The sequence below is a fragment of the Leptinotarsa decemlineata genome, unplaced genomic scaffold (genome assembly GCF_025532065.1).
Source record: "Leptinotarsa decemlineata unplaced genomic scaffold, Ldec_3_MD MMD2_P_RNA_scaffold_1, whole genome shotgun sequence".
Classification (NCBI taxonomy): domain Eukaryota; kingdom Metazoa; phylum Arthropoda; class Insecta; order Coleoptera; family Chrysomelidae; genus Leptinotarsa; species Leptinotarsa decemlineata.
This window is the reverse complement of record NW_027412523.1, coordinates 1,492,269-1,518,249: the sequence shown is the minus strand read 5'-3', so window position 1 is coordinate 1,518,249 and position 25,981 is coordinate 1,492,269. Positions and strand designations below refer to the sequence as shown.

The window sequence follows — 25,981 nt, the reverse complement described above, 5'->3', positions numbered from 1 at the left end:
TTATTGTAATTCTTTGAAAACATTAGGTGGTACGAAAACAGAAAGTTTTCTCATTCTATGATGATCTACCACGTAGTAACTAACGGCTACATCCATCAATTTATTAATTCAATCATAAAAAACTGTCCACTGTCGAAAGTGACTAATATAATTTTTTGTGGAGAAAATGCCAGAAAGATCAATGGAAAAACCTTTTACTTTTCCTTTCGACGACAGCTGCTTCATGAAAAAATAGATTATTACCATTATGACATTATAGTTATTTATTAACCGTTAACCAGCCCCCACAACAGGTGGTTAACGTAAAAGCAGACTTTAACCAGTATGATAGTAGGTACTAATATTTATTGAAATCTGTTTTCTATTAACCAGCCACTACGACTGCTGGTTAACAGAAAAACTGATTTTAATCAGTCATACTGGTTAAAATATGCTGTTGTTTTTCGTTAACCAGCTGTCGTAGGGACTGGTTAAAGGAATAACAGATTTTAAGAAATAACAGTACTGAAGTCATACTGGTTAGAATCTGTATTTTCGTTAACCAGTTGTTGTAGGGGCTGGTTAACGAAAAAACCATATTTCAACCAGATGACAGTACTGTCATTTATTGAAATCTGGTTTCCTTTACTACAACAGCTAGTTAACGAATACACAGATTTCAACCAGTATGACGACAGTACTATTATTTATTCTATAAAATTATCCAAGCATTGTTTCGTCATTTGGAATCTCAGAAATTCTATCCCTATAAATATTTTATTAAGCTACTACTATGCCTATGTTCACTCAAGTCTAAATTATTGCTTAGTCTGCTACGGTAACAGCAGCAAATTGAATGGCCTGTTGATTGCTCAAAAAAGATACTAAGAACTATGTGTTTTAAAAAATATGGTGATTCTTGTGAGCAGCTACAAATTTTAACTGTGATATCCATGTATATTTTAAATTGTGTCACTTACATTAAGAATCATTACCATGAGTTTCAGCAAAAAGATACTATCCGCATAGCTGCTGGTTATACCCTCAGGCAAAATTAATTTCAAAAATAGCTTTAAAACATGCCTACAAAAATGCCTTTTATTCACTTGATGAATATTTTCAAACTGATCTGGCTGCTTGACATCGCGATTGTTTGCTTGTTAATATTCTACTCTTTATACTATGTATTTTTTAAATTGTTTTATATGATTATCTCCTACATCTACTATTAATTTAACTTTTTTTATGTATGTTCCATATTTTATCACTTGATATTTTTCAACTCCAATCTTTACTGTGTATATGACGATTTCCATGCTTGTAAAAAGTCTCAGGAAAAATAAAGTATTGTATTGTAAATCTGTTTTTACGTCAACCATTCCCTAAGACAGCTGGTTAACGGAAAAACAGATTTGAACAGATATCAGTACTGTCATCGATTACATTAATTCGCTTATTTGATTTAGTCCCAGCCATAGGAATCTTGTTTAGATTGAAAGGGAGGAATTAATTTTTGGAAAAGAAAGGATTTAGCTTTGTACTTCTCCATCGTAACACAAAAAAATGTGGGAATCTTCCAAAGAAAGAAAGAACGCAGACAATATGAAAAATAAACTCTTTTCAAAGATGTGATGATCATGCAAAGAAGTAAATTTCAGTTAGACAGCACATTTTTAGTTGTGAAAAAAATATTGGATTCGTCGAAGTAGAAATGAAGTTTGCCCTTTCTTCTTATTTTCAGATTATGGAAAGTGAAAAACAATGTGGGATAATCAGTGTTCTTTATTTCTTTGCCATATCAGTTGAAAAATCGTAGTGAAGAGATATTTTACACGGCATATATTTTTGATAAATTTTTTCATTCTCATGTTTTTTGCAAGTAGGTAAAAAAATCCGTTCATTATGGTATCATATTAAAATATATCTTACTCACAAACTTCCAACAATTTTTTAAAACACCACTTACAGAAGAAAAAAATAAGAGAACAGTGGTCCTTTCAAAATAAACTCCTTTCCACGAACCATCTGCTACATTTTCAGACGATTGATTTTTCCATTCAACGAACCAACGAACGCCCCTGCTCCGGGGTGATATAACGGGGGTAACTACCCTCACTATATATTTGCCGGCACGCCGCAAACGTACCGCCATTCATCAGTCGGTTCTCTGACTAGACCGTTGTAGTCTTAGTGTGCGTGCGCACGTGATTCGATTGTTTATTAGCGACTGTCAGCGGACACGTGCTGTCAATCAGTGGTATACGCACGATTGATTAGGTGTATTGTTTTTTTTCGACAATTAACACGCTCCGCTCGAGTTCATTTTCTGTTGGACAATTTATACATAATAAGGTGAGTTATTTCTTTTTATATACACAATAAAAAAGGTCAATCGCGTATACCAGGTATAACGAAACTTTTCTGACGTTTGATTTCAACTTTTTCGTTATTGTATTACAACAGAGGAAAGTCTTAAACTTGAACTTTGTTATTTTATTTGAATTCATTGTTAAATTAACTGATTTAAGATGTGAAATACTATTATATTATTGACTCGATGCTAAAATTTTGAAGGTTTGTTGTAACTGTCAATTCGTGGATTAGTTTTAGCAACCCTTATCTTCAATGCTTTAGTATTTCATCAGTTTAATCAAAATTTCAGTATTTTTTTACTAATCCTAAGTTTAATTTGCAAGACAAAGTTACTTAGGGTCATTATCGAAATTTAAGTTATGTAGCTGCTTTTATAGAGATCGCCAATTCAAGAACTTCATTTGGGCTGCTTTTATAGAGATCCAAATGAAGTTCTTAAATGGTAGTGTTATGTTTCTTCAAAATTACTTGAATAATTTCAAATATGGGTAGGTATATGAAATTGTTTCATTAATTTTAATTTTATCATTGTCTTGAATGTTTTATATTTCATCAGTTTGATCGAAATTTGAGTACCTATTTCGGTAACTATTCGTTTTGAGGGCACCCAGCGATTTTGAAAAAAATTTTGAGTGGACCCTCGTATTTGATGCGTAGAGTACGAATCCGAAAGAAAAAAGCAGCGCTCTCCCTTATTTACAAAGTGACGGCCCTTCAAAGTTCAGAAAAGAGCAACTTTCCAGCTTTCTTTCTAATTTAAAAACGAATGCTTCTTCTGGTGCCATTCTTCTATTTCTAGGTTAGTTACTAGTGACATTTAAGAAAAAAGCGGTTGGTATTTGTCGCCGCCTACTATTTCAAATTCGGAGATACACCACCAAAAACCAATTTACAATCTAAAGAATGAAGGCAAAAAACATTCGAATTACTTTAGGAATATTGACAGCATCAGTCGTACCAACTATGTCATTAACCTTAAAAACGTAAAATACTGACATATATAACCAAAAAGCAGCTCCTTACATTTTTTAACATTTTTATTGGAAACATTTCTTCTACTAGTCCAAAGTTTAAATTGCATAGAAAAAGAAAATTTAAGTTATGTAGGCGCTTGACGATTCAAATAAAGTTCCTAATGGTAGTCGTTTTCTTCAAAAAATCTTGGATAATTTCAAATATGGGACACTTAGAAGGTATATGAAATTGTTTCTTCAATTTTGATTTCATAATTGAACAGTTTAATCACTGTCAAGGTTTGCCACAAGTACATCTGCTAAACATATATAATAAAGCGATAATTCTGTTGAACAGATTGGTTTCCTCAGTATAATAAAGCAACGTAAAACAAAGATTATACGAATAAACAAGACTGATGATATTACGAGAATAACTAATGAGGTATCTATTTGGTTGATTATCTTATCCCTTATCTTTACCTAGTGGTAATGCTGGACGTACAATGAGCTAAGGAGCTCCTACGAAAATATGCTCATAACCAATTCATTTGTGTCAATACACAATACTGACCGTACTTCATTTCCATTAAAAGATTTTCACAAAGCATTTGTGTTTCTAAATGACTATCGTTTACTAACGGTGACCGTTCAAATAGGTCTGATGCATTTATTAAAAGTAAAAATATCCTTGGGTCACAGAAATATTCCTGAAAACATCTCAAATCGATACTAGTCAGATTGAAGTCAACTTATCACCTACCCAAAGGTTCAATAGCCCAACTGCGTTTTCAAATACATTAACTTCACCTGTGAGGTGACTATAACCAACAATTTAATTGTGTAAGACCTCAACAATTCGTATCTCATTGTTTCATTTGAAATAAAACTGAGATTATGGCCTTGACAACAAACCAATCTATATCCTCCCGAATCGAGTCTAGTTTGAATGCCTTCTTGTTGAACTCTGTAGAAATGCTGTTTTTAGAAAATGCTGTTTTTAGAAGATGCTGGTAAGTCATGAGTTCTATTGAAAAGATTGCAGAATCAATCATTTCGTTGGAATCTGAAGGATAGTTCATTGATTTAAACAATTAAGTATATGAACGACAACCCTCACAAAGTTACTTGTGCAAGCTGAAGATTAAAGAGGTCTTACTATCCCAAGTATAGTCCCGTCGGTTGTTGAATGGCTTGCTGCAATGCTAACACATGGGTTGAAACAGAGCTTTCTCATAGTCAAATGCTCATTAATTTATTTATTTGTAATACAATACTCTACAGGCAGAGCCCAATTACAGAGCAGAATATAACAGAGTATAATAAATACATCATAAACAAGTGACTGCAAAGTCTACAAACACTACAAACAATACAAACAAGTGACTATAAAAGACTACACATTTTATATGAACTCTGTTCTTATCGCCAAACCTCTTTGTTCACATATTTTGTTTTAATTGTACTCTAATCTGTATACGTTGTGAATAAAGTTATTATTATTATAGGTGATAGGTGACAAAACAATTATTTTAGAAAGTGGGATTTTATACCTGACAATTTGCAACTAAATATATCTAAATTATCCCTAACAGAGTTTGTCACTTTACACATGGTAAGGATCGGAGAATTCTCCAGAACATTTGTGCGAGATTTTTTTATATAGTATAATATTCGGGTGCCTGGAACAGATTCTAGGAATGCAAATATTAAACTTTTCCAGTAATGCTTTTGAAAATTTTATAGATTACTACACCACTATAATATTCACGCATTTTTTCGAGACTGAAAAAGTTATGCTTTTGTAGCAATTCTGAGTGGGTTGTTTCTATTGGAGGATAAATGCTATCAGTTTTTAGGCTTAGCAGTTTTGAAAATCGTCGTTGAATTGCTTATACTGATGCACAACTGATGCGTATTCTAAGTTTGATCTTATGAAAGCATAGAATAGAGTTTTTAAGGTCGAAGTTTCTTTGAAATCACTATTGTTACGTGCAATTAATCCGTACAAAAGACAGGAGGAGGTCACAACATTATCGATATGCCTATTAAATGAATATTACTGGAGTTTTTTCCCAACACCAAATCGTTATTTTTACCCCCGACACGTGTTTCGATCACCAAGTGATCATCTTCAAGAGGAAGATAAAACCAATAACTACTCAAAACTAAAGCTACTTATACTAATCAGGTACATCATACAGGTAGGTAATCAGTAATACCACCCATACAAGTGTACCACCCTAAATTAATTTTACAATTGGCCTTTCTATTATTTACAATATCTCCTTATGTATGTTTCAATGTTACAGCTATATATAGAACAATTTTCAGCTATATAAAATTAGTTTCACAATATTGCCTATCTAAATATATTTACAATGTGTCTTTTTGTAGTAATCAGTAAACCCAACAATATTATTTCAACAAGCTATATAGTATGCTATTTGGTATTGGTCCGTTATCGTTATTCATAATATTATTATGTTTACTTATTTCCACACTCTCATAGGCATCTAGTTGCCTGTTGTTATTAACTTGTCTAACTAATCTTAAAGACAAGTTAATAACAACCTGACTTTTCTATGGCCTGTCGAAGGCCATAGAAAAGTCTGTGTAAATAACATCAGTTTGGGCCCTATTGTCAATAGATTCAGCAATATGTTGGGTTACAGTCAGAAGATTGGTGACCGTTGAACGATTTTTCATAAAACCGTGTTGGTTTGTACTTATATTGCAACTTACATGCTGATATATATATGCAATATGAAGCCAACACTTTCCTTTGATATCTTCACAATGTCGGCTAACTTACGCAACTTCACTTTTCGATCATTCAAAACGATTTTGTGGATTTTTTTATGTTTTCTGGTGTTACTGGTGTTAGCTGGACGTCTATTGCGTTCTGCATCATCGGTTTCTTAACGACTAGGTACGTTCAAAGTCAACAAACCAACGTTTAATTGTTGTTTCTTATGAAGCGGAGTCCTTATAACACAAACTTATGAGTAGAATATAATGAAATTCCAACAGCTTTCGTTCCAAGGTTAGTACTAACTGAAAAAACGGTGAAAGCAATAAGCCTAGCTGCATCTATGTGTTAGGCCCGATACTTTTGAGCCAAATATGATTCAAATTCAAAGTCTGCTTAGTTCTGGCTCTAGTTCAGATTGTATTAGGCAGTTTTTGTGACTCCCCAGTACAAGATATTGAGCTACAAAAACATCAACCTTCATTAATAAATGTATCTGTTCAGTTGAATATTTTCACTAAATTTGTATCTTTTTGTGCAAATGCAGTTAGGTAATTTCTTTTAAGTTATTTGTATTTTCCAACGGAACGTATGCGTTTATTAAAATCATTCTTGAATGTGAGTAGCAGGTAAAAGAATGGCTTGTGAATTGAAAATTGCAAATGAGACCTAACGAACCATGTACCCAGTCTTGAAACATATTTATGCTTTAGCTGTCGGTATGAATATCCAAATTCCCATGGAAAAGATAATAATACCTTACAAAGCACGGAAATGGATCTGAATATGCATAACATTTTCAAATACCTCCAGCATGAATATTCTCGATTTTCTGACGTCGCATTAACTGCATACATTTATGAGACTTTCTTATGAGGCAGCGACTGACCTATTTAGCATCCCAAATTAACCCAGTCACGTAAAAGCAGTTAATTCGCGGACAATGCGATTCGAAATCCATTGTTTTTCATCGGTAACGATGCCACAGTAAAAGGTATCATCAGTCGATGACAAAACAGGAATTTTGCACTTAAATGAACGAAACGGAAAAATGATAATGGCAATTGAAAATCGGTGATAATATGTTTCCTTTTCCTGTACTATGGTCAACAAGGCTTTTATATAGGCAAGGATACGGATATCCTGTGTATCGACGTCCTTTATACATGTTTTTATTACGAATGGGTGTAAATAACGTCCCGCGTTGGGTAGTGTTATTCGTATCAGTACTTTCGAGTTGAGATAAGGTACTGCTTGCTGCACCTCTGCGGAGATAAGAGCTGACACAGCCGGAAGTACATTCAGCGGTAAGGAGTTATCTTTTGATAGGTACAAATTTGCTTTGCTTCTGCCGATATTTTGTTAATTTTTTTGGTAAATTCGCCATTAAGGATGACAGTGTTCCATGTTAGTGAAATGTTATGTCAGAACTTTCGATAATGATAATAATAATTTTATTTTCAGTTGAAAAGCATAAATATATAAAATACACCGGAGCAGGAACTGACAAAAACGTCATAATTAATATATGAAAGAATTTCCAAGATACGAACACGGTCATAAGTTACGAATACCGTTGTAAACACATATAATTATGGCATAAATTCGTTAATACTGTAACAGTTTTTTTCAATAAGTAATGCTTTAAGTCTGGATTTCAAAATATTGATATTTGGTAGAATGGTCATAACTTTGCATCCCAAATATAAAATACTTTTTTAGTACAGGTTAGTTTTATGCAAAACGGGCACAAGAAGATTTCTTTCTGAATCTGGTAACTTTCTGATGGTCTGTTCTATCGTGTAGAATTTATATGAATGACATCTGATTCAATTCGATAACGAATGTTTGGAGTACAAAGTGAATGGGCCAAAGTGATTTTCTTATAATTCAATGTTCATATGAAAGTAGTTATTTCGGAAGGGCTTCCATTAATATTTTGGTTGGTTTCGGGGTTCTGTCGTGGTCGTCTTTGGTTATAACATCCAAACGTTTCAACTGCAAATGCGGCATTCATCTTCAGTGACCAGTGTTTCAGGATTATATACCGAAAGGTCCACAGGTTATGCCAAAACCGTGTCCTTTTTCAATGAAAACTGATTAATTTTTTGTCATTAAGATGTTACAAGAATGAAGGTTTTTTCATAATCGAATAAAAATGTTACCACAATCTTTTTTTCTAATACTAGATGAATCGAAACATTTTTTTTATTCTTCCAAATGTAACATTCGACATTCTATTCAAGATATGATTTCTCCTTGGAAAGTTTTTTAAAAAATATAAAGTTCTTCAAGTAATCAATATAAAAACAAAAGATTTCTGTAATTATAATTTGTTTACGAAACTCAATTGTAAATAATGTTATAAAACACAAAAAAAAATTATTGTCTTTATTTAAAAAACATCGTCAACTTGGTTTATTCTGGTACGGAAACATCTTTGACTCAACTTTCCTATGTTGGTTCTTAAAATTCCAAATAGAATATTCCAATGGTAGCAGTTTTACATATAACATATAATCTAAAATATAATACAATTACAATAAACCACCAAATGAAATGAATAATGTGAAACATACAATCACAAAATATCCCTCACTTTTATTCAGTTGAAAAGTTCAGGTTTATCTTCTATTCGCGATATTAACGTCCATAATACCTCTTTCGAGAAGGATATTATTGTTTACATCTCGTTACTCTTTGAATCAATACTAATTAACTTATCTATACATTTTATGGGTACCGCTTTTTTGAAGAGTTCAAACTTTGACATTGGACTCATTAGTAATCTAATCTATGTATATTTGAATATTTTTACTGCCACACCAAAACGACAACAGGATGTGAGTGTATCAAATACTGTTATGAAGTTAAACCCCGAATACTGGTCAATACTCAGTTCTAAATTCAAAAGTTGTCAGTTATAGTTTTGAGGCTCATATCCATTTGCTCATATCCATTTGCGAATGACTCGTAACGTAACCGCGGCCGTGTTACGTTACACGTTACGGATAGTACCGTTACTATGTTACGTTACGGTTTTTCTATCCGTACTACCTGTTGCATTTTTTGTTCGAATGCCTGAAACGGTTGAAACATCTAGCAATGCGCCATTATACAATGTTACGAGATATTGTCTCAGTTTTCACTAACCGTAACGCAACATTTTTGTGGTTACGTTACGGGTAATTTGTTTCTAATGGATACGCGCTTTGACAGATATAGTCACAGTATTACCCAGGGTCTGCTTTATATCTGTGGGGACGTTGAAAAAAAATATAATGGTATTATATACCGAGGCTTTGAGCAGCTTGAGTATATTAACTTCCCTTGATTTTACTGACAAATAACCAAAAGAAGGTTTTCAATTATCGATAGTCACAAAACAACTAGTTTTCGTTGAAGGTAAAAACGATTTCCACCGTATTTCAATTTAATGCAAAACACTAGACAGACACATGGTAATTGTAATTTTTCCCCCCAATTGCGATGATTTTCACATCGTACGCGTTTCACACAATCCCATTGTCGACATCTCCCCATTCCCAATGTATTATTAAAACATATTCATTTGGGTAATAATCCCTTTGTCTATTGTTACACAGATAATAAGGCATTCTGAACATGCATTCATTCATTAAGAACTTCCTCGCTCACATCAAGAGAAAAAAATGAACAATAAGACGTCATAAACATTAAACATTTCCTGAGAATTGAAGTATGGATGACTGCAAATGGTTTTATACAGTGTGTGAAAGCCAAATGGAATAAATTCATTATTTTGGTTACGGTACATATTTTAACAAAATTCCGAAACACGTCAAATTTTAATTATAATTTAATATACTTCAACGGAAAAATGCTACCCCTACCTTCAACCCCCGTAGAATGACAGGTACAACTACTAATTTTCAAATGGGAAGTATAGGCTTGTGATACATCGATTGAAAGGTCTCTTCATTTTCTATTCAAAAATGTTATCGCTTTCAAGTTCATTGCTACAATCAAGATAAAATAAATTAAATTCATGTGGTTACAGAAATTCGATAAAATACACTCAAAACTTATTGCAATACACTCAAAACTTATTTCATGTTGAGGTATTGATAATAAGGAAGTAAGCAAAAACCATAGCAATGTTCTTTTTGGATGGTATCTTTTAAAAAAACTGTAAATAATTTCCGTGGCAACGTTATTTTAAAACGCGTTGTCAACTTGTTTTGTATGTTACATTATTAGTTTCATTATTTTAATTTAAGTTTAAAGTTAGTTAACTTCAAGTCTGACAAATGGTTAGATTACCGGAAAACAGTTTTACAAATGATTGGTTACGGAGATAAAACCCGGACACAATTTGCTTCGTTTTTACGTTTTGATGGAATCAACTGCGCAGATCATTGTTCAATGAGGTCACTATTATTTTTATTTTCTACAAACAGGTTGAGAAATCAAAAAATATTTAGATAAATATTTGAAACAAGAACCTGATGGTAGACTGGAGAATACGAAACATTGAAACGAACATTTTGGGTCGCCAAATCAAAACGTTTTTGGGTGAGAAATATCTGATATTTTTTAATATTGTTGAAAAATCAATGGAAAATGAGAAATTGATTGTGTTTGACTTATGGTATTTCGGAAAACGGTTCTAATATCGTTATTTTTTTCGCCAGTGAACAGAACTGCAACTCTTTTTGCCGTTGTTTAAAAGTCACCTATAGGTTAGTTTAGGTTAGGTTAGGTTCAAAGTAAGTGGGTCTATTCTACCCTCCACCGCAACCCGCAAGGGTTTATTGTGGCTCACACCTATTCACGCCCGATCTTATTTGATCGGGATTCTGCCAGACGTCCATAAATTTTCTTGTCATCCAGGTGATCAATGTTTATTTGACAAAGAATAAAGCGATGCTAATGACAGGTTCTGGTCCGATGAAACAATTTGCAGCACCCTCCTTTGCAAGGGAGTCAGCAGCCTCATTGTCTTCCAGGTTAGTATGACCAGGAATCCAGACCAGAGACAATCTATCAAGTCTTCCTATCGAGGTGAGTCGTTTTTGGCAATTTGCTACCAATTTAGACGTTGCTCGGTAGGAGCCACGAGCTTCCAACGTCTCTTGACTGTCCGAGGAGGAGGAGAGGAGGTAGATCTAGAACGATCTCCATGGCTGCTGACGGTGTGGTACTGATAGCACCACTGATGGCCAGACAAGCCTGGTATGACAATCATCACATAAATCCAATGGATTTGTTTGGGACTTGAACCCCAAGTTTTACCACAAATCCTTCGACATGCCAATAGGGACAGTCTGTAAAAATTTTTCCAATGGAGCGTTCTAGAAAGTCACCTATACATTCGCATTGATAAAATAGACGCAGAAATACAAAGCAACAAAATTATTTTTTGTCGAATGGATGTCGTTGATTTCAAAAATCAGTTTATAGAAAACCAAAAACTATTTCTCGATCAGTTTCAGTAGTTGACAAAGTAGTCGAAACCACCGACATTATGAAATTATTTTCTGTTTCTCCGAGATACTTCAACACGAAAAACCTGGAAAATTATAAGCAATCGTAATTCCCGCGTTTCTCAACACAAAATTCCTTAGAAACGCCTCATGAATATCCCCTTTGTTAACTACTTCGGCATCTTGCTTTGTATGAAAACCACTGGCATTCAGTGTGTGAAATACCGACATCCGCAAATTGAGCTATTTCCAAATTGATGGACAGACAAGCCCTTCTTGGCAGCGGTCCAGAAAAATCCTCTCTCGTGTGTCAAATACAAATAACCGTTTATGCTCCCAACGGAAGTTATTATGAATGGGTTATCTGTATGTTGCAGCTATAAAATATCGTTTACGTCTTTTATTTTTATTTCGTCATCCGGACTGCATCCGCAGGTGTAAGTTTTTGCGAAATGAGTAGGCGATTGCGTTGCGAAAATTTAGGTATTTGTTGTGTTTCATAGCGACAATTCCCGTTGCTACAATGAACACGATAGGATCGGTTCATATCGGAGAAGTTTCCTGGTTTGTCAATCAATCTGACAGTAGCTATTTCAAGAAAAAGTAGCTCTTGAACCCACTTCTATATTGTCTGAAGATTTCTGCTTGTTGTTCTGCTTGTCATCTGATTTCTATGGTGTTGATTATCTTCGGAAAAACAAGGGATATTGAAAGCAAAGAGGTTCGAAAGAAAGAAAAACCCAATATTTGCGTTTTCCGTCAAAATTTGGCCCAACTTAAGAGGAAGATCTCCCAAAACAATATCATCACCTGCTCTCAACTGTTTTTGGGTTCCTAGACTGTCATCCTAGACTGTCAAAAATCTCCAATTTATACAATGTGCGAAACCTCTAATTCTGTTAGTCATAGATATATTCAACTGCCAGATTATACAAATCAAAAGACATTTCTTAGCTAACTGACAGTTCTGTTTTATTTATTTTCTTTTATGTAGATTCACAAATTACATTATTTAAGTACATATTTGTAAATGCCACTGTTACTCCCTGTTCTGTAATTGCGATCATCCTGTATAATAGTGTATGAAATGAGTGAATAAAATAAATAAGTAAAATAAAGAACTGAATGAAAAAATCAATTATAAATTCCACTGATAGGCCGTTTTTTTTTTCAAGTAATTGAAAATGAAAATAATAGTAATGGATGAAAGTCTTTGCAATATTATTTTTTTGTAACAATCCTGGAGGTGAATTGTAGAGTATATATTATTATTAGACCAAATGTAATAACCTTGATTTGTAAAAACTAGCATTTTATTAACAATAAATATTGCTGCCGATAAATCCTTATTTAACGAATAAAGTAAGTCCTCTTCAGTTTCAGATTAAATAATCTCTATAAATGAAAAAATCAATTATAAATTCCACCGTTTTTCTCAAGTCATTGAAAATGAAAATAATAGTTATGGATGAAAGGTCTTTGCAATCTTATTTTTTTTCAACAATCCTGGAGATGAATTGTAGAGTATATTATAATAATGATAATATTTAGTAGTTCAAATAGTTGATATATTATTATATTGTATTGTATCGAATAGAATTTGCTTCGCTCTCGATTTCACTTCTGGATTTTCCAGTTTTGATTGAATATTTTCAAATTATCCACTTTCTTCTTTTTATGTTTCACATCGTCCATTTTTCTCTAATTTGATTTGTAGTTCTTGTCTCACTTTCTCTCGACTATCCTGTGGGGTGGTATTTAACAAAATTTACGGTAAATACATAATATTCCGAATTCCAAACAATATATGCCATCGACTCTATGTATATTCATTATTAGATCAAATGTAAAACTAGCATTTTATTTACAATAAATATTGCTGCCAATAAATCCATATTGAACGAATAAAGTAAGTCGTCTTCAGTTTCAGATGAAATCATTTCTATAAATGAACATTAAAGTATCTATATCTGTGATAAAGAATTCAGTTAAAACGTCAATTTGACACTATTCGCGAATGCCAAGGAGATATATTTCAAGAACACCTACTCTTCTTGATAGAATTTTTACAGAGTTTTTACACTAACTTTTTATTAAAAACTTGTTTCGTCACATGGTAGCTTCATCAGTTACTGGCACATTAAATTGTTCTACAATGCCTTTTATATAATACGCAGTAGGTAATGACAAAAAAATTTCAAGAATAATTACGAGTACAATTTTTTGAATAATGGTGAATTAAAATGACCAGCTTTCGTAGAATTTCTACATATGCCTAGAATTCTCTAGCGGGCTAAAACTATTCATGACAAAACTTCAAAATAAAAATTATCGCTGCATTTCTGGAACTAGCGGAAACGCCATTCCGAGTAGGAAACACCCCTTCCTGTGTCTGTAACTACCCCTAACTACCCTTAGTTGCGGATCTAAAGAGCCGAAGCGACATGCTGAAACACAGATATCCTGTTGTTGTGTGATATTTTATTTATGGCATCCAATTTATTCAATTCGGATGTTGGCCGGTGGTTTCGACGAATTAAAATAATTGAGAGGAAGTTCCTTGCTGATTCCAAAGAGATATGGGGTTGTTTTTCAAATGGTTACATGGTGGAACTACTTCTTTTGTTAGGTGTCATATTTATATGAACATGGAACAGGATATGGAACATGGACTGCATTAGGCTTAACAATAATATCACTCGTAAAAAATAATAAAATGATAATTTTCCCGATTTGAAAGCAAAAACTGAATTTTCTTCAAAAATAAGACCAATGGCCATATCAAACAATTTTGCCAAGAAAAAATTCAAATCCAAGTTCCTTTTCAAAACTATTTTAGGTATTAATGAGAAATTTTTTTTAATCACTCAAAGTTTTATACAAAGTAGAAACTCTGATAAAAATAAAATCCACAGTAACAATTTTTCTGTACCACCAATAATTTGGCATACGTAAAAGTTGATTTTTTTGAATTGAAGGGGTTATATTTTTAGGAGTGATTAATTTTTGGGAAAGAAACTTTTTGGCTTTCTACTACTCCATCTTGATACAATAAAAGATGAGGGAATCTTCCAAAGAAAGGAAGGAAGTAATCAATTTGAAAAAAGGTAACTCTATACATGGATGTGTAGATCATGCAAAGAAGTAACTTTAAGACACAAACTGAAAGAAAGTCCTCCTGAAACAGCTACTTTCATATAAACATTGAATTACACGAAAGAAAAAAATTCATTCGAAACAAATACTTCTATATGAACACTGAATTATACAGAAAACACTTTTCTCTATTAAGTTTGTATTTCAAACATTCGTTGTGGAATAAAAAATGAATGGTGACAAATTGCACTTACATGGAACACTGTCATCCTCACTGGTATACATTACGATGTAATGTAATTCGAAAGAATTTTTTATTTCGTGTAACTCAATGTTTATATGAAAGTAGCTGTTTCAGGAGGACTTTCTTTCAGTTTGTGTCTGAAAGTTACTTTTTTGCATGATCTACACATCCATGTATAGAGTTACTTATTTTCAAATTGATTACTTCCTTCCTTTCATTGGAAGATTCCCTCATCCTTTTTTTTGTATCAAGATGGAGTAGTAGAAAGCCAAAAACTTTGATTTTTTTATCTCACAGTATCTGAAATGACGATTTTGTAGCTCTTCTTTCATCCGATGTTGATAATATTACTTGAAATCACGCTATATGGGAAATTTTCAAGGTGAACAGAGACAAAAATATACAGAATAGATATGAATTATTGGGAAAATAGTTTTTAAACCTTCACTTCTACATATTTTTACAAAAAGTTTTCTTCCTTCCTTGGGAAGTTCCCCCACATTGTACTCGGCTTTTTTCTGTATTTTTTCAAATTTGTACTGAACATTTAACTTCCAGTTAAGTAATAAAATATTGTACATTCGTAACATTTGAACTTAAAAAAATAGTATATAGGTCATTCTATAAATACTTCGCTATTTTTCAAATTCTAATTTTTTCAAATTCATACTGAACATATAACTTCCAGTTAAGTAATAGAACATTGGATATTCGTAACAATTGAACATTAAAAAATAGTTTTATTGGTCATTCTATAAATACTTCAATAATGTATGTTTCATTTTGAGCTTCCGTTCAATTTGTTTTTTAACGTCAAGATTATATGTTTACAAGATGAATAATTCTAATATTTTGATTATGAAATCAATAAATTCAGAAACTTGGACAACCGAGTAACAGTTTTTCTATGATATAATTATTGAACCAAATCATTTTTCATGAAAATGTTGAATAACTAATAAACTCTCACAAAATAAGGAATGTTATTGAAAGGTGCATCACAAGTAATCCAAAGTTATTGAAGTTTCAATCGATGATTAGAAAAAGATCTTAGAGCTATACGTAGTTTTAATATATCTGTAATCCCATGCAGAAAAATTGTGATAAAGAATTATTGAAAACTATGAAAATATTTGTGAGATTTACAAATGTGAGAAGCAATAAACACGTAGTTCATGCATGATTTGAATGTCACTTTACTCACTTATAGAAAAGGCTTTTTTGAAATGAGTGAAATCGCATAACTTCCCCATTCCTGATACACATATGAAACTTTTTCTCCTGTAGCATAGTTGCGGGTTTGTCCCAATTCAGTTAATTTTGACATTTATTCAATGGTAACTACAACCTCCTTTTTTTGAAAACAAATTCAAACAAAGACTGGTGTGGATCGGATTTTGCTATTCTTGAAAGTAATTTTAGGTGTATTGCTCTATTCTGGATATGGGGAAAATTATCATTTTCCGTTTTATATCTTATGTAAATTTTCCTACATCCTCTGGTTGAACCTGTCCGGAAGTCGTTATTAACAGTAAATACTTCCAAATCACGCTCATTACTTCCAACAAAGATAAATTAAGGATATAGCTGATTAACATAAGAATAAGGCAGATGCCATGACCGCCATTTTTGCTCCACTTGCCATACCAATTGTCTTCGCCACCGTTTTCTCATAACGAAAGTGATTTTCGGTAGCATTGTACTACAAATAATGTCGTCCTTCAATGGATATTCCCAGGCTGACTTCCTGTACAAAGAAAAGGAGGAGAACCTTGTGGGTTTTCGAGGTTATTAAAAAATTGTACTACTTCAAATGTTACTTTTGAAATATAGGTAACTAGTTTTTGTCCGCGGCTTTGCCCGCTTAGAATTTGGTGATGTAGCATTTGATATGTACCTGTATTCATTCATTAATTATTTTTGGACTAATTTAATTTTTGTTATATATCTCTCTATATAATATAGGCCCAAAACTGTTCCTTGTGGAACGTAAGCATTATTTTTTCGAATTTCTTAGCAAATGTTGGATATTTTCAATTCAACGATATCCAAATATGTAAGACTTCAATTTCCTGTTTTAATTTATCAAAATAATGGCGAAAGCCATTATTTTGATAAATCTAGTTGATGTCCAACTCACCATTATGAAGTTGCATAATCTCCGCCAATCGTGCATCTCGTATTTTAATAATTAATTCAGTGTAAGCAACAGTAACATTTTGATGAATGCGGAATTAGTTGCAGAAAACAATCTATCCCATTTTTAATTTTCCCAAAACGCAGTATTATGTAGTGTTTAAACGTCGTTCATATTGACTAATAGTTATTGGGTTCCACAAGTTAACATCTCAACTCGACAGAAATGTCACCTCAATGACTGACACATTCAGCAACAGTACAATAAATCAAAATAAACACGAAATTTATGTGCTGGAAACCCCAGCCGGAAGGGAACATAAATATTCCGTAAAAGTTTCTATTTTCGGAAGAACCGAAACCGTTTTATCTCCCGAGGAAAATGATAAACTAAAATTAAATGAAAAGAGGTAAAACCCCAAGCCAGCTGTCGAACGTTCGCAGCTGGAAATCCGATTTTATGGCGGCAACGCAATCTGCCATCTTCCTGTTTTTCGACAAGGGTGGCGGATCACTCGAAATAGTTTTAGAGTGTGCTAAAACCGTTAGTACCCATAATAGTCTAGTCCAAGAATATTTATTCTCGATCCCGGTTTATAATAGACCGTATCGAGTAAGGATAGCATTTGGAGCACATGTATTTTTTTTTTAAGTTGGCTACTCTGTATTTGTCATCACTGTCAGTTGTCATGGGAATCGTTCGAGACGTCACTTCAAATGACATCACTTCAGATATGAAATAAAACTCAAAAAATGTATAAGTATAGGTTAGGTTAGGTTAGGTCTGAAGTGAGTGGGTCCATTCGACTCTCCACCGCACTGAATTAAACAAATATATGAAATCATTATAGAGTGTAGAATTTCAGGGCCTGTGATTTAATCAATTATTCAATAAGTCAAATATACTTTATTATCTGAAGATAAATACATCTCATACATAAAGTATTATAAACATAAGTAGGGGAATATAAAGTCTATATAAAAAAAACATACGAAACAACACGAGAAATACACAGACGCATACTCGACTAGAAATACCAACCTAATAAATGGGGGTTAGTTACAATCTGTCACGATTCAAGAGAATCATCATGATGCTCCTGAACTGTATAACAAGTAGTATTTCCACTGCTTTTTCGCATTTGTTGAACACTGTTATTTATTTTAATTCGGGCTGGTAGGTGATTCCGTTTGATCCCACTGAATATAATTGAGTCACTAACTAGGGAGCTAGCAGGAATAAGGAATATGCAGGTCTACGTTTCTGTTGTGACTGCTGTTTAACAGATTATCTGCTGTTTTGCATTTCTACATTGTCTTCAATAATGCCTGTCACAGTTGCAGACGACGGGTCCGCAAACCTGCAGACCAACGGCTAATGAATCCAAAAACTGCAAATACTCTGTTAGATGAGAAATACTCTGTTAGATTTTACCGTTTAATCTATGTACTGTCTTTGTAACTTTGAACAGAGCATGAAAGAGAAGAAGAGATGGTAATGGGCCTGAGTCACTTTGAGGTGAAACTAACCATCTGCTGGGACGAAGTCTCAGGGTGTAAATGACGCGCAGAAATGCGTACTTTGCACCTTGTTGGCAACACTGATGACAACTGACACAAATGACACATACACAGAGTAGCCAATATAGTAAAAATAAACACGCATCAAATAAAATATTTATTTGATATGGTCATGACTGATACCATGAGGTCATTTTATTTGGAATACATTTTAAAATGTTTATGAATGAAATATTCTAAAAGTTATAAATACTTAAGTGAAAAATGTTGAATAATAAATTCAATTTTCAAGAATATTTTTTTAAAACGGGTTTTCAACTGAATATCTTATATAGTTTTTGAGATAATTGCAAAAACCAAAAACTTTTATTTTCACTTGATTGATTATAAATTTGTGCCGGCACTTATTTGGAATTTTCATTAAGTTTTTAGATGCCATTTCGAATCAAATGACACTTTGATGAAGATTCAAGTTTTTGATAAAAAGCACTTGTGAACTAGACTATAACGATGTATCCTGAGGTATTTCCTGACAAAACACACACACGGCTACATGCTTGGTACGAAAACAAGAATCGGGGAAGCGGGTTAAAATGTGCCCTTGCATTTCACAAACAAATATAACGATATTTTTGTTTATTATTTCTGTCATGAATGAATGAACTTGTGAATATTACTATATCGTTTGGAAGGAAATTATACTGAATGTCCCAACGAAATATATTCAACATCGATATCTCACATTTTCTTCTCGATCCATATAGGCGCTCCTATAGACAGAGAGGTCGAGTTGTATTTTTATAGATATTTTCTCTGCATGATTCCTTTCATGGATACGTAACGTAACGTTTTCATTTAAAATAATTCCATTAAAAAAATTACCTCCGTTAATCATCATACAGAAAAATTACGTACACATATTTTTTTGGATAGACACTCAATAATTTTAAAATATTACTTTCAGAGTTCATAACAAAACCATGCATGCAAATCCACATAGATTGTGAAAAGAACTCTTCCACCTACCTGAGAGAATGTGTGGTTTATTTGCGATGGTAATTTCACACTGTACGTTAGATTTGGAAAAGTATGTCCATCGCGTTCACCACATTTATGTCCATCAGAATTTCATTCGTGTAGTCTTATAAAATTGTCGATGCATGAACTTGAAGACGATTACTGACGAAAATAGTATATTCTTTTGATCTTATTTCAAAATCCACAACAGAAAAATATGAGTTTGTGTACTTTCTCAAAGTGAACATTTGAAACATTTATTTCAACAGTGTTTAAGACATTTCCACAATCATCGACATCAAGCTGAAAAATTAAATTTTCAAAATCTACGATATTTATTATGAAAAAAAGTTATCAAAAATGTTGTTGATAATCAACTGTACATTTAGTATTTGGTAAACCCTTAAATAATAGGGACATTATATTATTGATATATGGTCGCTATACAAATGGAAGGGAATTCCTAGTTCTGGTTTTTTGGCAACTAAAAAGTGAGGATAATTCAAAGATTACCGACCGCTGCACTTCGATATAATAACAGAGGGCAGATGCCAACTTTTAATCTGCCTCTCCAATTTTCTTGTGTCTAAAGCAGGTAACAGTCATGACAAAATCCGTTAATTCGGATCTCAGAAAACAGGCATTTGAAGTGTGCCTTTTGAAGGGTAACATGCAAAAATAGTTCAGGGGCCCACAACAAAAGCAACAGCGATTGAAAATAATAATGGAAATGTCTTTTTGAATGGGTGACATTATTTTATTGAAAGTAGTTGTTTCGGTTGGATTTTTCATTCCAATATGTATCTGATACTCTTCTGTGCGTGATCTACACGTCTTTCTGAAGAATTTTTATTGAAGTTGATTGATTTGTTTCTTTTTCCTGAAGTTTTCCACATATTTTGTTTGACGATGGTGAATTGATGTATTGCTAAAATTCTTACAGAATCAAGCGAAAAGAAAATTGAAAAAAGACGCTTGCAAGGTCATATTATTTCAGTATTTTATAGATGTGGCGACTTCGACGACATTTTTTTCAACAGGAAATAGAAAATTTTCAAAAAAGTTCAAATAATTCTACGCCAACAAAATGACTGAATATGTGGATTTGTGTTGTCGGTTCTGCCAGTGCCGGTTCGTTAGCTCGATCATCAGGAATGTAACTATAAACCTTGGACAGCTACAATTTGTCAGCAGCTTGTATTATCAAAGGTTGTCTTATGAAATAAGCTGAATTAATGGAAGCATAATTTGTTCATTCAGCTTTTCTTTATACTGGCTGCTTCGAAAAGCATTCCAAACCAAAATTCTTCTCAAAAGACGTTTCAAACTTTGGTTTGATAAGAGTAAATAGAGTAGAAATATCTAGATGGCATATCGTATAGTCTGAAGTTGTTGGAAAACACAGTGTAAGTACCGTGAAAGCTATTTTTCGGGTTTCTTTGTCGTGGTCTGTAGGTTTTTATGTCTGACGTGGTGCACGTGGTGTTAAAATTGTTGTTCCCGTTGTGCCTAACACAGAAACTACGATTTTGTATTATTATTATTGGTGTGTGGCTTGCTTTCTCTAAATTGGATTACTCGACCTCGTTTGTGTACAACTGAGAACAGGTAGATAGGTTTCAATAATGTTCATTTTCTCTTCTTTTTTATTGAAATTATACCATTGTTTTTAAGTTTCTATTGTCTCTCTATACATTGCTGGATAGTAATTTTGAGTTTTATCGATTATTTCGTAGTTTCTGCTTCGTAAACAACCCCAACTCCAACTCGGGCACTAAAAGACGAAACATCGGCCATGAAAACCTGAAAACCACGGCCAAAAACCCGAAAAATAGTTTTCACACAGTTATCCTCTGCCGTGAAAGTTTACATACAGTTAAAGTTTATATTTCCGTCTCCAACCTATCGTCAGATAAGCTGATATCTTTCTACGAGTGTATCTTGTTCAATAGACGAATGCAATAAATACTAAGTAGATTCTTCAGTGAATTGTGAGGATCAAATTCTCAGTTTCAATTCATCACACTTGAGCAGAGTATGTGTTGTGTTTAAATTGTGGAAAGTTACAAACTCAAAAACAAAAAGAATGAGTATGAAAAATATCAGTCTTGGTTATTATTCCATACGATATTTGTTACATTTTTATGAACGTTTTTATAGTCGCTTTATACAACAATCTAGTGTGATCACCCTAATCAATAAAAGTAAAAGTTTATATCCCTAAACTTATGAAGCAGTATTATGATATGGGATATCGACCTGTGGAAAATTCCACAAATCCTCGTTCAACGATCTAAAACCCACCCTGCCTTCCAAGTAAAACCGTGTAAACGGATCAATAAGTCCACTCCCTCTCCTATTGGTCTCCAGTCACTCTTTTTCCTTGATTTGTGCTTTGCTCTCACTGCCGAAGGGTGATCCTCCGTGTGATTCTGTGTTCTGAATCATTTTTTTTTGTTGCAGCCGGTACTAAAAGTCTTTCAAAATAGGGTACTACAATAGAGAACGTAAAATGGCTCTAGAAGCTTCCGCATCGCCAATCAGATTTGCACTCAGCCCGGAATGGGGTATACTTCCCGTCATGAGGGACTTACAAGATGAAGAAGATATCCTACCTAAAGGTGAGTAGTACAAGTTCTACCTAACATAATTGCAGTTTCGTCCTAATTGATTTATGTAACTAGGTTTCCTTTATTTTCAATGCACTTTCGATATATATCAGACTGTGCTATCATCTTCATGGCTCTACTCAAACTGAACGTTTTATCTTCTTGTTTGTTCTTTTATACGGTTAGATCGCCTTAGTGAATTTGTTATTGTTGTTGATGGTTCATTAATTAAGGCTTGGGCAGGTATTTGTCCTTCCACTTCATCCAAATGCCTCTTTAAATTTGCCTGTACTTGGGTTATATCATGTAATATCCTTTGTGTTGGTGTTTCTCCAGGTTCATTATTTCTAGGAATGTGTATTGTTATCGAGGAACAAATACAAATCAAAATACAACAAGACCTAACATTCAATATACTCCACAAAACAATACACATTTCTAGAAACAATGAACCTAGAGAAACACCAATACAAAGGATGTTACCTAATGTAACCCAAGTGCAGGAAGAATGGGAAGGACAGATACCTGCCCAAGCCCTAATTAATGAACCATCGACAACAATAACAAATTCACTGAGGCGATCTAACCAAATAAAAGAACAAACAAGAAGATAAAACGTTCAGTTTGCGCCAAAATTTATTTAATATTCAGATAACCCTCATCCTCTTTTGTAAAAATCAGAGTTGGTTTGGGCCCAGAAGGTTGATATTCTATGTTGTTCAGTTAATTTCAGCTAATTAAAGGGTATTATAGATTCTGAATTCAGGTGAAAAAATTAATTTAGTTTTCCGGGTACCATATGAGCGGTTTTTCCCTCATATCTAGCCTATCTGTCTATGTCCTTCGAACTCGTATTTGTTACCATAATTGAAAATTTAATCCACGTAAAATTCCAGTTGCAAATAAATAAATATAATAGTTCGATGTGAGAAAAAAATAATCAGTCGGCACTCACTAGCGGATATATGCCACTAAGAAAATAGTTCTCCTTCTGGTATTTACTTGATGTTTATCAAATCTATTCTATCATATTCTTGTATTTTTTCAATTTATCTCCAAAAAACTCCTAAAGTTATCTAAGGTTTGTCTCATCGTTCTGAATTTTCAGTAGAAAGCTAAAAAAAAATTATATTTCAAATATTAATATCTACCTAAAATACTCTTTTTACAGTCTCTTCTTACCTAATGATTGAAAATATGTTTTCTAACACCTGGGCTGGAAAGTCCCGGATCTAAGAAAGAAAACGCGATTTTTTTAAGGTTAGGACCAACTGAAAAAGCGGTGAACGCAATACGACTAGCCCCATCTATGTGTTCAGCCCGATACTTTTGAGCCCATGTAGTATACACATAAGAACACCAGTTTTAGCCATCACTTGGTGATGTTAACTTGCTTATTCCTTTACATACTACATACTTAGGTTTTCAACTGTGGAATTTTCAATTATGTTGAAAGAAAAAGCGGAGCCAAAGCTCCTGTAACGATTTCTTTCTAACCCAACTTGATGATCCAGATCGTAAAGAGAAACAAAACTACCTCACCGCAAAGACTCAATTTCCAAAAAATAATCCCTTTCAAATATTTTCATCATTTACCAATAACCAATTTTTCTTTTCCAGATCCCCGTCAGTGGACTAGGGACGACGTTGGAGAATGGGTACGATACGTGACGTCACTTCACAATATTCCCGAAGTACCCTCCTCTAGGTTCCAGATGAACGGAAAAGCGCTCTGTCTCATGTCGCCCAGTATGTTCCTGGCCAGAGTCCCACTAGGAGGAAAACTATTGTACAAAGATTTTCAGCTCAGGTTGTCTTCTGCCTTATATGCCGAAAGCAGTAGGAGATGAAAAAACCCGCGATTCATTCCAATATGGTTCGAGAAGAAACATGATTTAGTGTAATCGTAACTAGTCGATTTTTCTGTTGTCAGTGAAAATTAATGTAAGGGACATTTTACCGGGTTGCCAGAAGGTTTTGTCATCAACAATACTATTTTTTTAATAGGACATGTAAGAATGATTCTTACATGTCCCATTCATTCATTTCTTCGTTCAATTCCAATCAATGGCCAATTTATTCAATATAATAATCAACAAAAACAAAATTTCCAGTTACGTTAGTACCAAGACAGATTAAAAATCCGGTATAATCTCTTGGAAGAAAAATCTCGACCCCGGCTTTTTTGATGAAGAGATTCATAATAAATCGATTAAATGTTACATTCATACCACAGATGGTTAAGCACAAACCGACTAGCAAATAGAAATGAAACTGGGGAAAATATAACACTATTTATGTGACAAATTGGAAATGTCCAAACAAAAAGTAAGACGATAAATGCCATGTTGTAATATTATCGTTGGAACTGGGCAAAGGTCATAGTAATCGATCCCATCAGATCAAAGGAAAGAAAGGAAGAAAATGCGCAGAGTTCGATTCTTGCGCCATCTACAAACTCATGTAAGAAGATGTTCCTATCTAATTAATTATGACAAAACAAAATCAAAAAGGAATACACCCAGGTTATATTCATCTTGGTGCTCGGTTTTAACTTTGGAACAAAGGATAATGAGAACAAATGCTGAAACAATTGTTCTTCACTTTGGCGATAATTTTTTATTATCAGATTTTTATATTAGCCATTTGATTGTATTAATTTTTCTTATGGTTGTCCCTAGAACATATGAGAAATAACTTTATCTCAAATATAATTCTGGTGAACTTGGTAATTTTGTTTCCTTGTCTTGTCAAATGTCACCGAATGATGTAAAATGTGAAGTATATTTGTGTGTTTACTTGAAGCATTACTGGGAAGGATCGCAATAATATCAGTCCTGGAGAAGAGAATTTTATACTTGTATTTTGTGGATCCCCCACGTTCAATTTAGGGAAGTAATAATTTTCCAAAAAAGTTCACTTATTACATTCGTTTTCAATTGTCTTACATGCTGTAGCTATCTATTTATTTCCTACCTCAGCTGATGAGAGATGAGCTGTTTGGGAATGAAACTGTCAAACGTCAAATGAATTTAGTGATAGTATTTCAGAAAATACTTTCAATTTCATGTCATTATTTTATTTAGGTAATGGGTCAATATAAGATGAATATAATTTCTTCCCAAACAGACTTCATCTTGATGAGCAGTATCCTGTTAATTTGGGATATTTTACATTGTATTTATTTAGGTTGATAGACTGAGAGTTTAAATTTTATAATTTTATTGAGTTGTATATTTTGTTTACTAGTCATGTATATATGTTTTATTATTTAATGAAGTAACAATAAAAAGGAAGAAAACTGAATTTGAGTTGGTTATTTAAAACAAAACAAATACTTTTCATCAGTCACAATAAGGCAAATCACAGAACAAAAACAAACAACGCGCTTTTGGCAAACCAAGGTAACATCATAAAGAGATTGTAAAGACTGTCAGTTTCTCCTTCTGGTGTTAAACGTTAAAATTTGGTGTAGAAACTCTTATTTATGTCCAGAGACGCTTGATTTAGATTAAGTTCTTCAGAGCCCAGCTTACTGCAGGCATTAAAAAGGCATATTTTTGCGCTAGATTTTGCGGCTGTTGCAATCGATCATGAATTTCACCAAAAATATGCTTCCTCCTGATTGGTCTTGGGGGTTCGAAAGAAATTTCAAGTTGTTCGCATAAACTTTTGGAATAATCCTCTAGATTTTCTTGTAATAAAGTCTCTGAAGCATTTATTTTCTGGGCAAAGTGGTGTATATTCAGTGCCTAGGTTTGCAAATATTACTGAGTATCATTAACCTAACGCAGTACTGGATATCAGGAGCCCAAGTAACTTGAAAATTAAAATGA

General features: G+C 33.3%; 1 protein-coding gene across 2 annotated transcripts; it reads left to right on the top strand.

The window, feature by feature from the left end:
- Positions 1–2,135: 2,135 nt before the first annotated feature.
- Positions 2,136–25,451, top strand: edl (ETS-domain lacking). 2 transcript variants are annotated; one of them, XM_023163894.2, is made up of 3 exons: positions 2,136–2,331; positions 22,000–22,157; positions 23,766–25,451. In XM_023163894.2, the coding sequence occupies exons 2-3, from the start codon at positions 22,049–22,051 to the stop codon at positions 23,993–23,995; spliced, it is 339 nt and encodes a 112-aa protein (XP_023019662.1). In that variant the 5' UTR covers positions 2,136–2,331; positions 22,000–22,048; the 3' UTR covers positions 23,996–25,451. The 2 variants fall into 2 exon arrangements, with proteins under 2 accessions (XP_023019662.1, XP_023019663.1); XM_023163895.2 differs by lacking the exon at positions 2,136–2,331 and adding an exon at positions 7,098–7,364.
- Positions 25,452–25,981: the final 530 nt, after the last annotated feature.

Excerpts from the sequence above, each read along its gene's own strand:
- edl (XM_023163894.2), top strand. The coding sequence starts at position 22,049 with ATGGCTCTAGAAGCTTCCGCATCGCCAATCAGATTTGCACTCAGCCCG. Across the intron at positions 22,158-23,765 it reads AGAAGATATCCTACCTAAAG|ATCCCCGTCAGTGGACTAGG; the intron begins GTGAGTAGTACA and ends TTTCTTTTCCAG.